Source organism: Mchenga conophoros, linkage group LG19, assembly GCF_057382185.1.
Source record: "Mchenga conophoros isolate Kocher_MC1m ecotype Shallow Benthic linkage group LG19, M_conophoros_male_GT1.1, whole genome shotgun sequence".
NCBI lineage: Eukaryota > Metazoa > Chordata > Actinopteri > Cichliformes > Cichlidae > Mchenga > Mchenga conophoros.
In genome coordinates, this window is record NC_140544.1 from 31,406,470 (window position 1) to 31,420,765 (window position 14,296).

Sequence of the window (14,296 nt, forward strand, 5' to 3'; positions counted from 1 at the left end):
TTGTTACTTGTCGTGGGCTGTTACAGCTCTGTGGAGCATTACAGGGTCTCTACACGTTTGAAGATGAGACTCTAGTGTCGCAGGAACACTGAGAGCAGAAGTCTGGCTGCGAGAGCCAAAACCCTCTGGGTGGTTTCATTACAGCCTCGGGTCTGCCAACAAATGTCTGGGGCCAGCCTGGATCGCTAGCCCGCAAACCAGAAACGTTGCCAACTAGCTCACAGCCAAACTCTTACCAGACCTGCTGCCTCACACATGACTTGGCATCTACCTCCCTGCTAAAGATCAAAAGGAGACGGTGCTTCCCAGTTCTGTTACCGCAGACATTCCAGATACTGTTTGGGTACACCGCAGTGACTGCTTCGACACAGACAATGTGAGGAAAATGGGAAGCAATGAGATACCGTGAGGATTCCGTGCCGCTGCCATAATTGGTGATATGACAGAGCAACAGGCTCATCCATCCTGGTTTGCATGCAGCACAAGCCACTGTGGGCTTGGGGCAGAGTTGGTGGCGAATGCATTTCCTGTGACTGTATTTCCTTGTGTCATTTGGACAGAGTTTGTGTGTTCCCCTTGTGTTTTTTTTTTTTTTCTTTTGTTCACATCGCTGGGATATTGAAAGCAGCTATGCGTAAACAAAACCATGTGATGAGGGGATTTTGCAGGAGGAGAGGCGCAGATGTCTCCCAACACACTGCTGTGCTCCACAGCTGGACATTGTGTAACAGCCACGGTGAGGCGGTGCAGGAGTGGCGGGGAGATGGATGGCTAGATTGGATGTTTCGAAGCTGCACTGTGGCTCCTAAATAACACAATGACAGGAGAAAGCACCGCCACACAGGCCTGCAAATGCAGACACGCGATTATGCAATAGTTTTCCCCCATAGGGAACAGGGGAAAAACAGACTGTTCGAACCTTGTTACGAAACCCAGGGGTGACCACAGTAGTCTGGCACGGTAAGGCTTGCCTTTATGTGGGTCACAGAGAGGTAGCACGTCACTTCAGAGAACTTAAATGAGCAATACAGAATCTTCTGGATATGTATTACATAAGCCTATTGCGCAACAGTTTGCTTGTAGAACAACAAAATCAGAAGTGTGAGAATTTGTTTTTGAGGCCACTGTCAGAAAAAGAACACCAAATTTCTAGCTTTAATTTACGCTGCTTAATGAGTTATGACGCGATCCATGAAAGCCAAGGGTGGAGTGGGGCGAGTGAGTTTGGTTGCACTGAAACAAGCTCAGCTCTACATCAAGAGGGTGGGCTTTAAATTCATGATTAAAACAATGGTGCATTGGTTTTGAAAAGAAAAAAAAACAACTTCATCAACAGTTGGATGATAGGAAGACTGATAAAGCTTGTGTCTGTGGGTTCAGGCCTAAGCCAGAGCCAAATTAGGTTATGCGCCAGACTGTTTCTTGGCTCAGACCAGTAACTTCCCAGAGTCTCCACTGGTTACCTCACAATGACGGCATGACTCCAGAAAGTCATCTGCCAAGAAATAGTTCAGCACCTAACAGCCTGTCAGAGTGTTGCTTTTATTTTTTTCACAATTAGACTTACCCACAATAAAATGTGTTAATTAGTGGGCTTTAAAGCAGCTAGGAACGTAAGCAGGTGTTAAAGTGGGATTTGGCAGGTGGGGGAACCCTAGACTGGGTGTAGCTGTGTAACGTGGTGAAAAGAACTACTTACAAATAAGTCACATAAGCTGTTTTGTGGCCTCCAGTGATATTTCCTGTACAGACTGGGATGATCCGGCATTTTGCCGCTACTAGGATATTCACTGCTCTTTGTGGATTTAGCCAAATGAATTCATGAAAATACACTCAGATGTTTCATGATCTATATGGCTGATTTCCAACCCATAGACACAATAAAGCTAGTATGAAAGACAGACTTCAGAAAGTAAATATAAATTCATCGATCAAAATAAATTGATGTCTGCAATCGCTGATGCAACCAAGTAACAGTAACCGAGATGTAACCAGTACAACTTCGTGCATCACTGCAAACTAACAGTTCAGCTTGCACTAAACTGCCCGGTGTTTTCATGCAGCCTTTGAATAACACAACATTTAGTGCGCTACAGTTAGTTTTGCAAGATGTTTCATGAAAACATAATTTAGCGAAAAACGTGATGTAGAAAGCCGATAAATGATTTTAAAAAGTGTAAAGCGTATCAGGACATCACATGTAAACTTTAAATTTCAAGTTTATCAAATGTCACTTGCTGAGCAGTGCTCACCTTTGGGGGAAAAAAAGTTCAAATATTTCTCCCATTTCTGCTCTTTCTCCATCTATTAGTGTTGCACATGAACATTTTTTTTCAGCAGCTGTACTTGCTTGCAGACGCATAAAAAATTAACTTCTTCAACAATAATAGCCATTAACTTGCCAATCAGATTTAATTAATTACGTTAAAGCTCAGCCAAAGTCACTAATATATTAAGGCATTTTCTTTTATGTTGTATATGTACTGCGGAGCAGAGCTGTCAAACTCATTTTACATTGTGGACCACACACAACCCACTTTGATATGAAGGGCCAGACCAGTTCACTTTTATTTATATAGCACTGTGATGGGAAGCCACACAGGGTAAGCTCCACACCTCAACACTAGTTGCTTCACTTTAGTTAAGTTTGCAGTCGCTACTTTAAATATATTCTACTTATTGTCCAATATATTGTTTCTTTTCTTTTCTGTCACACCTTCAAATGTTTATATGGCGTGCACACATATTAACACTGCAATGTCAAAGTTCTGTTTTATGTTATATTAATATATCTTTCTTTCTTTGAGTTACCTGGGGTTTGGTTTCTCCTTCCTGGTTGGCAAAAGATGTGGCAAAGGGCTGGAAGAGCTGAAGTACTGCTGACAGCCTAATTGGACAAAACCACATGCTTCATTGCCTGGGGGTTGTTTCAAGTTTGTTTAATTGTTTTGTATTAGTTGGTTATACTCGCCCTATGACAGCTGGGATAGGCTCCAGCGCCCCCCGCGACCCTGAAAAGGATAAGCGGAAGCGAATAGATGGATGGATGGATAGTTGGTTATATGGCAGCCTTTTTTCCCCCCTTGTGTGCCATTTGGTTTAGCCAAGCCAGTATTTAAGTTACCCGTGTGTCATTTCAGAAGGTCAGCTTGTCTTATGTTTGTTTGTGGTTTAGTTAGTTGTTATTTTGAGTTTAGCTTATTGAGTTTACCTCTTTTATTGGTCTGCCTGTTTAAGTTTTTTGGCTTTGTTAATTTTCTTTCATATTTTTGGGTCAATAAAACCCCCTTTTTTAAAATTAAACACCTGTGTCCTTTATGCCTTACTGCTTGGTCCCTGTCAAGAACCAAATCACAACTGAGATATTTGAATGTATTAAAAAAGATGTTTATTTTAAACTGTAAGTTTCGGTTTTTCTGCATGATAAATAAATGCTGCTGTAATGAAAGAAATCTGTTTCTGAAAAGAAACTGTGGTAGAAACTGAAAAAAGTACTTTCCTGTCACTTAATTGTTTATTACATAGTTACTTTGTTTTGGTATGAATATAGTAAAAGCTGTAAAAACTAAGGAAATACAGTTAAAGTTCCAACATTTATGCCCTCCTTTACATTTTCAAAGGCCATGCAAATATAAATGGACCAGATTTGAGTCGTTGTCGATCAGATTCTAGCCCCCAGCCCATATGTTTGACACCCCTGCTGCACAGTGTACTGTATATACATTTTGTGGTGAATGTTCATGTTTACAATAAGAAGGTCAGTTGATGTACACACCGTCTCTATAACCCAAAAGCTCAAGCTTCAGATTGCTCTGAACACTGGTTCTCTTACTCTTGGGTTTGCATGATGATAAAGGGAGAGGACATCCCCAACATGGTCATCGGAGGGCCACAACCACCTTCTGTTCAAAGCAAGTGTTTGCAAGGAACTGCTATGGCGTGTAAATTACACAAAGCTACTCACTCTCGTCAGTCGCAAAATAAAAACTGGATTTGAAGATCCATGAAGAAGTAATTTTTTTATTTTTTTTTACCATTTGTTTGAGTTTTATAAAATAAAGGATTTGCATAGAAAATGCACATGTTCAATGTCCACCAAAGATCAGACCCAGGAGTAGACAATTTCTCTAGTGAATACAAAGAAATGGGAAAAATCATCTAAACCACCAACTCTATAATGGAGGGCCTCTAGTATGTTCACTTTTCATCACACAAGCCCACAAGAATTCCATAAAAGCCTACCTTGTGTTCCAATCGCAGCCTGATTACTGGTTTAGCATGGACGAAAAAACGATTTCCACGTAGTTACACCAGAGAGTCTGTGGTTTGGATCAGGGCTTCTGAATGAGAGTGCAGACAAGAATGATTTTTTTTTACATCACACTTGTTTGGCTTGAATAATGAGGCAGTGAGTAGTCACACTGAACCAGACAATGGTTGACAGATGCAAATTACAGCATTATGCAACTTTGATTATGTGTGGTGTAGCAAGGCCAATCTCTTTGGGCTCTCTGTCCACGTGAGGCACAACAACAGTCTGGAGAGCAAGATAAACCTCATTTTCTAGTCCTCTCATAGGGAACATCAGTGCAGATCTCAGTCTGTCTGATTTAATTCATTTATTTATTCCATATGACTGGTTTATTTCCCTGTGCTCTCACCTCCCAAAGAGACTGAGCAATAAGAGAAATCAGTCTGTGATACTTCTAAAAAAAGGCTTCGTTGTTCTTTTGCTGCTTTTATCTGGAAATATATACGGCCTAATCCTGGTCCAGATTACAAATGTTTAAATGTTCCTTGTGATTTAAAGCTAGATTGGGACTTGGTATTATTCATTTAAATGTCACTAATCTTCTTCCTAAACTGGACTTAGTGAAAAATTTGGGTGAACGCATTGGATACTGATATTCTTACATTATCTGAAACTTGGCTAACAATAGCAATTACTGGCAAAGACGTTGCAATAACGGGCTACAATTTTTTTTTTCATTGTGTTAGTGTTGCAATTTATGTAAAAGACTAATTCCATGTTATTCTTCAGTATCTTTTAATCTTTTACTAAACCGTTTCTTTCTTTCTTTCCTGCATTTAAGCTCCAACTTTTTAAGGACCATTTTATTCCTATTGTAGGTTGTTAGAGACCCCCCTCAGCTATTATTGAGGCTTTAAATTCACTTAGTGACAAACTGTCCACTTTAGATTTTAATGAAATTGGCCCTAAATGAATGCCAGAGATTTTAAATCTGAGGCAGATTGGCTGATTTTTAGACAGCTAAGAAATCGTTCAGCCTTCTTCATTAAAAGCCAAATCAGAATTTTATCTTTCAAAAACTACTGAACATCTTAACGATCCTAAAAAAAAAATTATAACATGTTCTTATAGGGACAAAACTACCAATGAGATGCCAGCTTTTTTTTTAAAAGACGGAAAAATGTGAAATTCTAAACTGCTTTAATGAGTCTTTTGTTTCTTCCAGGTCTTTATTTGAATCTTTACATCCATATTTAAAACTGCCTAATAAACAGGAGGCTCTCTCTTTTACCACTCAAACTGAATCTTTGGACCAATCCTTCAGCTTTTCCCTTCCAAATTTCTTTGAAGACCAGAGGACCTTAAATCTGTTGAATCCAAATAAACCTGCAGGGCCAGATCAGCTTGATCCTTATTTTCTTAAGTTGGTTGCAGATTTTATAGCAGAACCACTAACTTATATTTTTAATCTCAGCCTTTTGAACAATGAGATCCCTGCAATATGGAAATCTGCCTATGGTTTCCCATTGTTAAAAGGTGATCCTTCAGATGTTAATAACTACAGGTCCATATCTAAATTGTGTGTTCTAGCAAAAGTTCTAGAAAACTTTATTAGTGAACAAGTAAAAGAATTTTTGGACAAAATTCGGTTCTTTACCAACAGCAGTCAGGATTCAGAAAACAACACAGCACCATTACCGCTGCTATTAAACTGTTGAACGACATTAATGATGCAATGGACTGCAAAGAATACTGCGCTGCTCTTTTTCTTGACTTGTCGAAGGCCTTCGACACAGTTGACCGAGTCATTTTAGTAAACAGACTAAAGATTTTTGGTCTGTCTGTAAATGTTGTAAGTTGGTCTTCAAATTACTTGTCAGCTAGAACACAATGTGTCCACGTTGCTGGGTGTTCTCCCTCTTTTTGCCCAGTATCCAAAGGAGTTCCTCAGGGCTCCATATTAGGGCCATTACTTTTTTCTCTTTATATAAATAACCTTTCTGAAAATGTATCAAACATTCAATTTCATCTTTTTGCAGATGATACAGTTATCTATTCTTCATCTCCATCAGCAGCACAACTCCTTAAATTTCTGCAGTATGGCTTTGATTTTGTTCAGTTCCGTTTAACTCAACCTAAGTTCGTTTTAAATGCAGAGAAATCCAACTTCATGTTAGTTGTTATTAACGTTTCCTGAGATTAAAACCATTTAATGGACCTAAATAGAAATGGTCACATCTTATAAGTATCTAAGTATCATTATAGATCAGAATTTGTCATTTTAAACTCACATTGAAAGGCTTGTGTCCAAGTTGAAATTATGTTACCTTTTAAAAAAAATCAGTTGTTTCTCTCTCCAAGTAAATGAAACACTTGTTTTATGCAACTTTTTTTTTTTTTTACCTTTATTGGATTGTGGTGACCTGCTTTTTATGAATGCACCTGCCCACTATCTAAAAAGCTTAGATACTGTCTACCATTGTGTTTTACGTTTTATTACTGGCTCTTGAAATCCTGACCATCTCTGTAGATCTCCACTTTCTCATTGGTTGGTTTTTATCTATAAATCTCTCCTTGGGCTGGTTCCCTCTTATCTGTGTGTTTATATGTGTAAAAGCCACATCCAATATAGCCTCGCTCTCACAATGTCATACAAATGACTGTAACAAAAATCAGAAGACAACTGGGAAAAAAGCTTTTAAATATGCCGCCCCTGTTTCCAGGAAGGAGGGAGAGGACAGAGAGAATAACTCTTTTAGTCAGTGTGACTGTTTTTATGATCTGCTGTTGCATATTTTGTGCTCACTTGTTTCTATGAAATGTTGTATTTGGTTTGAACTTGTGTTGTATTTGTTGTAACTTTTGTTGCCATGATGGCCTGCTCTCTCTAGGAAATGAGATTTAAATCTTAATTAGACTTTCACCTGGATAAAGAAAAGGATAATAAAATATTACAACACTATAAATAAAGACTTTCTGTCAAAAAAAATACCTAGAAATGTATTAGTACTTAGTGATGCTTAGACCAATAGACCAGTAATCAATCCCCAGAGGCCTGTAATGCACACACCATAGTGCAATTACATAGTCATAAGATGCATTCCAGTCTAAATCATTTTAAATCTCCAAATTTGTATCTACTATCTGGCACTACCCAGCTGTGCATCAAACCCTGCTGGTTCTCACATCTCTTCTCAGGAAAGGCCATGACACAAAAACTGTTTTTTGTTTGTTTATGAAAATTGTTTATTTTGCCACACATCACATTACATACAAAAAAATAATAAAAACAAATAAGAGGCTTTATGAAACTAAAGCCTGATGCAGGATTACATCTAATATTTCTCACAGTGCTGGTAACGAGCTGAGTCCTGTGGTGCTACGACGTGGCAGCTTCCTCCTCGTCTTCCCTCTGCATTTGTTCTATGAGTTTCTGACGTTCGGCGGCCTGCCTCATCCTCATCATCACAATGCTTTCGTAGTCACGCTCATTGGACAGGGAAGCCTAAAGGGGTGATAACAAAAAAGTGGATATTATCATAATGTGAAACAGAGCTACACAGACTAGTAGGACTTACAAAAACAAGATTCATTAGAAGATTTATTTATAGACCAGACAATCAGTTGATTTAGAAAATCAATTCAACAGAGTAGTTTCTATCAGATTTCATGACAGATCAACTTTTAGTTCTACTTAAGGTTCAAGCCACAAAAACCCTTTAATTTTATTTATAAGCAGCAGCGTTTTCATCAGTGAGCAGCATTCCCGTTATAAATGTATGGTGTCCAAGCTTAAACAGTGATAATCCTGATTGTATCACTGAGAGTTCTATTTCTCAGAATTGTCAAAAAAACGTATAAAGCTACAAAAAAATGTCTGTGCAGTCCTCCTCACAAGTAAGCTGAACTTGAAGTGTAAAATCTGTGGAGCGATCCTGTGATCCTGCGACAGAGTCGTAAGAAAAGCCAAACATCTTGGATTTTTAGATCATGACAACAGTCCTTCAAGGCAGCCATCCAACGTTTGGCTAATTCAGGGCTGCGGGACGGCTGGACCCTATCCTAGCTGTTACATGGGCGAGAAGAGAGGTACAGTTTGTTAGTCTAACACAAGGAAAAAAGACAGAGAGAGAGAACAAGTCACAATCAGATTCACTCAGATTCACACCAATTAGGGTCAATTTAGAATCACCACTTAACCTAACATGCATGTCCTAGGAAGCTGGAGTACGTGGCGACAACATGTAAACTCTACACAGAAAGCCTCCAGTGGAGGAAAGATGACTGTGTTAGACACGCAACATCATGTTGCTCATTCAAAGCTGACCACAGACACACACACGCAAAAAAACCAAAATGCAGTCAATGTCCAGTTTCTGTTTGCTTTCACAACCAGGCCTTTGAGTGCGGCGCAGAGAGGCAGATTTGGACACATGCTCTCATCTCAGTTAACATTTGCATGACGACATGGTGAACATGCATGAGACAGCAGCCCACAGAGAAACTGTGATGGGGTAATTCCACTGCCTTAGGTCATTAAACCTAAAATGTGGGCTGGAATTGGGCCTGGCAGTTGCTGGCAGGGCTTTGGCTTGGATGATGATGGCGACGGATTATCATACTGTGGGGGGAAATCAGAGAGGGCAGCCACTGGCTAATGGCTAATCAAGCAGGGTGGAACACAGCCCAAAAGGGCTTGCACACCCACACACATACACACACACAAACATCTGTGCAATGACCAATGCCACACACCGGTCAACCAAGATCGAAACACAAGAAACAGACTGTGATGAAACGAGAAAACACTTTAAGAAAAATTTTTAATCTGACAACTTCAATTTAAAATTCACCAGGATTGTGCTTATACTGTATGTGCAACACAAACATAGGCACTCATGGAGACCATCATCCCATCACTGATTAGGAAAGATTAGGAAGACCACGTGTACACAAAGAAAGCCATTCTTTGAACAGATTATATCAAGGAAGTCTGCTGGGCCAAGGAAGTGTCTCTTTAACAAGACAGTGAGCTGCAGGAGAGAGTGAGCGTGTGCATTAAGGACGGGGAGTGATCTGATGAGTGGTAAGTTTTGTCGATGCACTCGCTAAGGCATCTGGAAAATATCATAGGGACTCCAGCATCCGTGTGCTGGGGAGAAAGAGGGTCTAGTGTGGAGGAAGAAGAAAAAAAGAGAAATTGGACGTTACCCTCACTCCCCCCTACGCCACCCCTGGATTGAGGAAAGCTGCTATTATCATTCCAATAACGTGAGCTCAAGCCCCCGTCTGACACGTAACTATGAAATATCACGCGAACACTATTAGGTAAATAAACAACTCTTGTAACTTAAAATTAAACAAAACACAAGCAAATATACAAGAAGCTGTGGAAATCCTCCTGCCTATACAGCAAATCTAACCATACTCTGCTACGCCCCCTACTGGGCACAATGCTGAAGTGCACCAGGAAAACTTTTAGAACTGGTCTGCCTTTTTCTCAGCCCAGCATGATTATGGCATCATGGGCAGACTGCACGACACTAATGATGTAGGGGAATTCTGTGCATTAACAGGTGCTTTATGGGCAGTGTGACGCATTTCTTCTCAGAATGAGGGAAGTTTCCTTGCCTTGGGTGTTAACTTACAATATACATATTTAGCCAGTGCATCACTCTGTAACTAAACACTTGGTGGGTACATATGTGCATGTCTATGTCTGTGTGTGTCTGCAAGTGTGTGTGTAGGGGCGGGTGGGTGTTTGGTGCCTTAACGCCAAGATCCGGGGTGAGCGGGAAACCACAAAACACAAACAATGGGCCACTGTACAAAGCCAAGACAGGAGGGTTCAAGGCCACCGCTGAGGTGGAATAGTAGTAAAACACACAACCACACACGCACATGCATACATATAAACAAGCTGAGGATTAGCTACGTGACATCAGTGCATGGCGAGGCCTCGAAAAAGCACACCCCAGCCTGACCCCAGGCCAGTAATGACATCATGATCACCACAAGTGCTGTGAGTCAAGCAGCACACACACGCTCTTAAAAGTCCTTCCCACACACGGCAGGAGGCATGGCAGGAGCGCAGGTGGCCGCAGCACAAGTTGTCAGATCGCCGAGCGTGTGAGGACAAGTGATTGAAAAGGTGTTTGTACATTTAATAGAGACAGACAAGCGCGGACACGAGTAAAGTGAAACTACATCTATTCAAAACAGCTTCCGTTAAAATCTTGCCATTTCACGCTTAACAGCTTTTAACCTTGCAACTTGACGGCTCACCAATTCAAATTTGATAAATGGATCACTCATTAACACCATAAAGCATCACATGTCTTCAACTAGACAGTTGCAGTGCCGAGGTGACTTTAAAGTCCTCCAAAGCTTAAGAATGGGTTTTTTAACAAGCCTGCTCTGTGGTCCCAGCTAAAATGTGTGCTCTGATCCACTGCGGTGAAGTTAATCAAGGAACTATTTAACTGGCGGGCGTGTGGTGGCGTAGTGTGTGTTTCTGTATTTGTGTGTGTGTCACCGAGCTGTGATTTATGAAAGGCAAATACCAGTATAGAGATCGTTTGGGCGTGTGTGTGTATGTGAAGGTACCCAAGCGCTCATGCTAACACAAACAAAGAGGCAGCCTTACTGCAGATGCATCACTGGAGCCGAGGTGAAATTCTCGTGCAGACCTAAGCTTTCTAAATGGTAGCGGATTAATCAACATTCATTACAGAAGTCAGCAGACATAAAACCCCAAAGGTTTGTTCTACTACACCGCTTTTGCAAGTAAAGAACAAACAAACCACAGAGGTCGAGACCCAAATGTACTTCCTGTTTTTAGCCCCTCTCATGCAATGCACAAACTTCCTTTATTTGACAGAAAATGTACGTCTGATCAAAGCAGCCAAATTAAACTGCAAAAAAAAAAAAAAAAACATAGCTGCTGGAATGACTGGTACCAACACCAAGTCAGCTTCAATAGAGTTCAACGTAATAGCTTTAAAAAACATGTTTGCGGCCTGGAACAGGAAAATAAATAATACGTTTGTTGCTCGATAATGATGGAAAGACAAATGTTGAACCTTTCATAACTGTATTGTGGGTGTTTTTTGTTTTGGTTTTTTTATATAACTTGTCCATTTGGATACTGTTGAGGCTTAAAATTAAGGGTACGGCTTTGATTTCCACATTGCCAGGTATACTGACAGCTACAGGAGCTGTCTACCAGGTCTCATCTGCAGGGGCGTATCCAGAACAGGGCATGGGGTGGCACCAGGATGCTGGTGCCCCCCAATACCAATGTCATTGGCATAGTGTACTGCCAGTCTTACAATGTCCAACATCTTTGCATGAGAGTATTGAGAGAGCCATAAGAAATGTAACTAAGTAGATTTACTCAAGTACTTTACTAAAGTACAAATTTAATATACTTGTATTTGAAGTATTTCTAACTTGGGATACTCTCTTTTTTCTACTATATTTTGGACACTGTGCAGCACCACGTTTTAAGTAATAAACCTTTTTGTTCTTGATTCGCCTGTGCCACCCCATTTACAAAACAAATCCTGGACACGACCCTGCTCACCTAAGCTAACTGAAGTCACTGAACTGGATTTCTCAACTATGTTTGTGGTGTTTATGCCATTTTTTTTTAATGAAATTATCAAATAATTATTACTGCCTGCTATGGCAGAGACCATACAAGACCTGTGTGGCTCAGTTTTGGTGACTATATTTTTAATCTGCTAATCAGCACTAATTAGCGAGCATGTGTATTTGTGCATTGCATCCTTCCAGTATATGGATGCAGGTAGCTAACGAAGTTTCATAATGTTTGATAATAATTCCAGTCTGTCATCTAAATCATTTCTGGGACTTAAAAAAATACAACGAAAGCTAAAATGCTAAAGTTGTAATTATATTAGCTCATCAGCTCAATCATATTAGCTTTGCTGTACTCAAACACCCCATATAAGCTATATAACTACGCTCATGGGTATACACAGTATTCAACAGAATAGAAGCGTGCAGGGTGGAGTCAGAAAAGTGCCTTTGGAATCTGTAAAAGTAAAGGATATAAACAGTGAAAAGAGAAATGGCAGCAAAGACCTGAACTCCTGGTGCCCTGGCATTTCTCTTTATGATGGATGAGCTCAGGGATCCTTGAATAGGGAAATGTGGGGGTTTGGTTTCTGTAATATCCAAGAATACATTGTTGTAAAAGCAAAATTATGTCTTTCACATTCCAGCCTTCCTGGAAAAGCCCTCAGATTTGCTATTAAAACAAAGGAGGCCAGGGCACTGCAAGAACACCATCTGAACCTTGGAGATGTCAAAAAATGAGCCGAGGTATTACACAAGGAAAAAAAAAGAAAGAAAATGGCACAACAATTGCAGATTTCTGTTTACTTTGTTTGTGCATGTGTTCCTTATCTACACTAATTAATGTGTAAAGTAAGCAAAACCAGTAAAACTGATCTCAGTATGTATTGTTTACATTAACTCTACAAATCTACAGTTTAATCTAAAACGCACAGCCATCATTCAATAATTACTAATCAGTCAGTGTCAGGAGAAATAACATTCCTCAGATTTTACTGATACCTCCAAATTTATGGGTTTTGAAATTCTTTGGAATAAATCCTGCAATAACTACACAAAAAATCCATAACAATTTTGTCTTCAATATTCTGTGTAACAAAGAATGCAAAGTACTATTTAAAGCACAAAACTGCAACCATAAACTACATAATATGATAATAGTAATGCTAATATAGCTTTCCCTTATTAAAAGATCTGGTAATGAGTTAAAGGAAACTGAATGAAAGACAATGCAGCACCATACTATATGTTAAACATCCTCGGGTCATTTTTGAATGTAGAATAGTGCCACGAGTCAAACCTACATTATCACATTGTGAGTGTAAGCTTCCACTAACCAATCAAACTGCAGAATGCATCCCAGTGTGCCCATATTCATAAAGTAATACAGTATGTAGTGTAGGTCCAACAATTTTTTTTATAGTAAATGGCCTGTATTTGTATAGCGCTTTACTAGTCCCTAAGGACCCCAAAGCGCTTTACACATCCAGTCATCCACACATTCACACACACATTCACACACTGGTGATGGCAGCTACATTGCAGCCACAGCCACCCTGGGGCGCACTGACAGAGGCGAGGCTGCTTTTTAGGGCAATAAAGGTTAATAGGCAATTTTGTGTCTGACCAAATGTGAAATTTTCTGCTCCCGAGTTGGTATATGCAAAAAAGTGTCATAAAGCATTATGTTATAGTGAAGCTGACCTTTGACTTGAGACATAAAATGCCACCAATCAGATATTTCTGCAAACTATGTAATAATGAATGTAAAAATTATTCCTTTATGGCCAAAAAAAACCCCAAACAAATAACTTTTTATGAGGTTGCACTGCCTTAAATTTTAAAATTGTGCTATTAATAATGACTCGAGCACACATACACGTACATATTATGTTGTTTATCATGTATCAGTTAACAGAAACACTTTTAAAATGGTTTATATTTTTTGGGAATAGTTAGATTGCTTTCCTTGCACTGAATAGCAGAGCATATGATTTTTCTGTGTTTTTGGCATAACGACAGTAAAAGATTCTGATTATGATGAAATTCCCTCGTGGTGCTCCTGAAATATTGTGTTTGCAAGAATGGGAAGAATATCAGGCCTCAGTGACCTTAGATGACCAAATTCTACTCACTTTATTTTTCAATTTTTCTGAGCACGTTTGACTTTGACAATCATGATACCGGGACAGACACACGCACAAATGAAAAACTCAAAAACATTAAATGTCTCTGTCGCTGACTGACAAACTTTGGTGTAAAACCTCAAAACGTAAATAATCCAGCTGTTTTATTGTGTTGTGACATTTGGCACCGCAGTGCATTACCTCATCAGAGAATATTTGTTTTTACCCAGCCAAGCCATCCGCTTACTGTGTTGGACCTGACGTGACTTTGTTGTGTTGATTAGAAGCTACTGTTAGCTACGTCATATGTGTTGGT

General features: G+C 39.7%; 1 protein-coding gene across 2 annotated transcripts in view; it reads right to left on the bottom strand.

Moving 5' to 3' along the window:
* Positions 1 to 7,473: 7,473 nt before the first annotated feature.
* The window catches only part of dnajc17 (DnaJ (Hsp40) homolog, subfamily C, member 17), a 39,904-nt gene continuing 33,081 nt past the window's right edge, over positions 7,474 to 14,296 (bottom strand). Inside the window, exons 11-12 of one of the 2 annotated variants that reach the window (XR_014889911.1) lie at positions 8,148 to 8,318; positions 7,627 to 7,757 (exon numbers count right to left, since the gene is read on the bottom strand). Coding sequence is in view for 1 of the 2 variants with exons in the window: in XM_085256927.1 (XP_085113053.1) it covers positions 7,632 to 7,757 (126 nt within the window). In the remaining variant the exon portion in view is untranslated. Of the gene's footprint in view, positions 7,758 to 8,147; positions 8,319 to 14,296 lie in introns of both variants that reach the window. The other variant, XM_085256927.1, reaches the window with a different exon arrangement.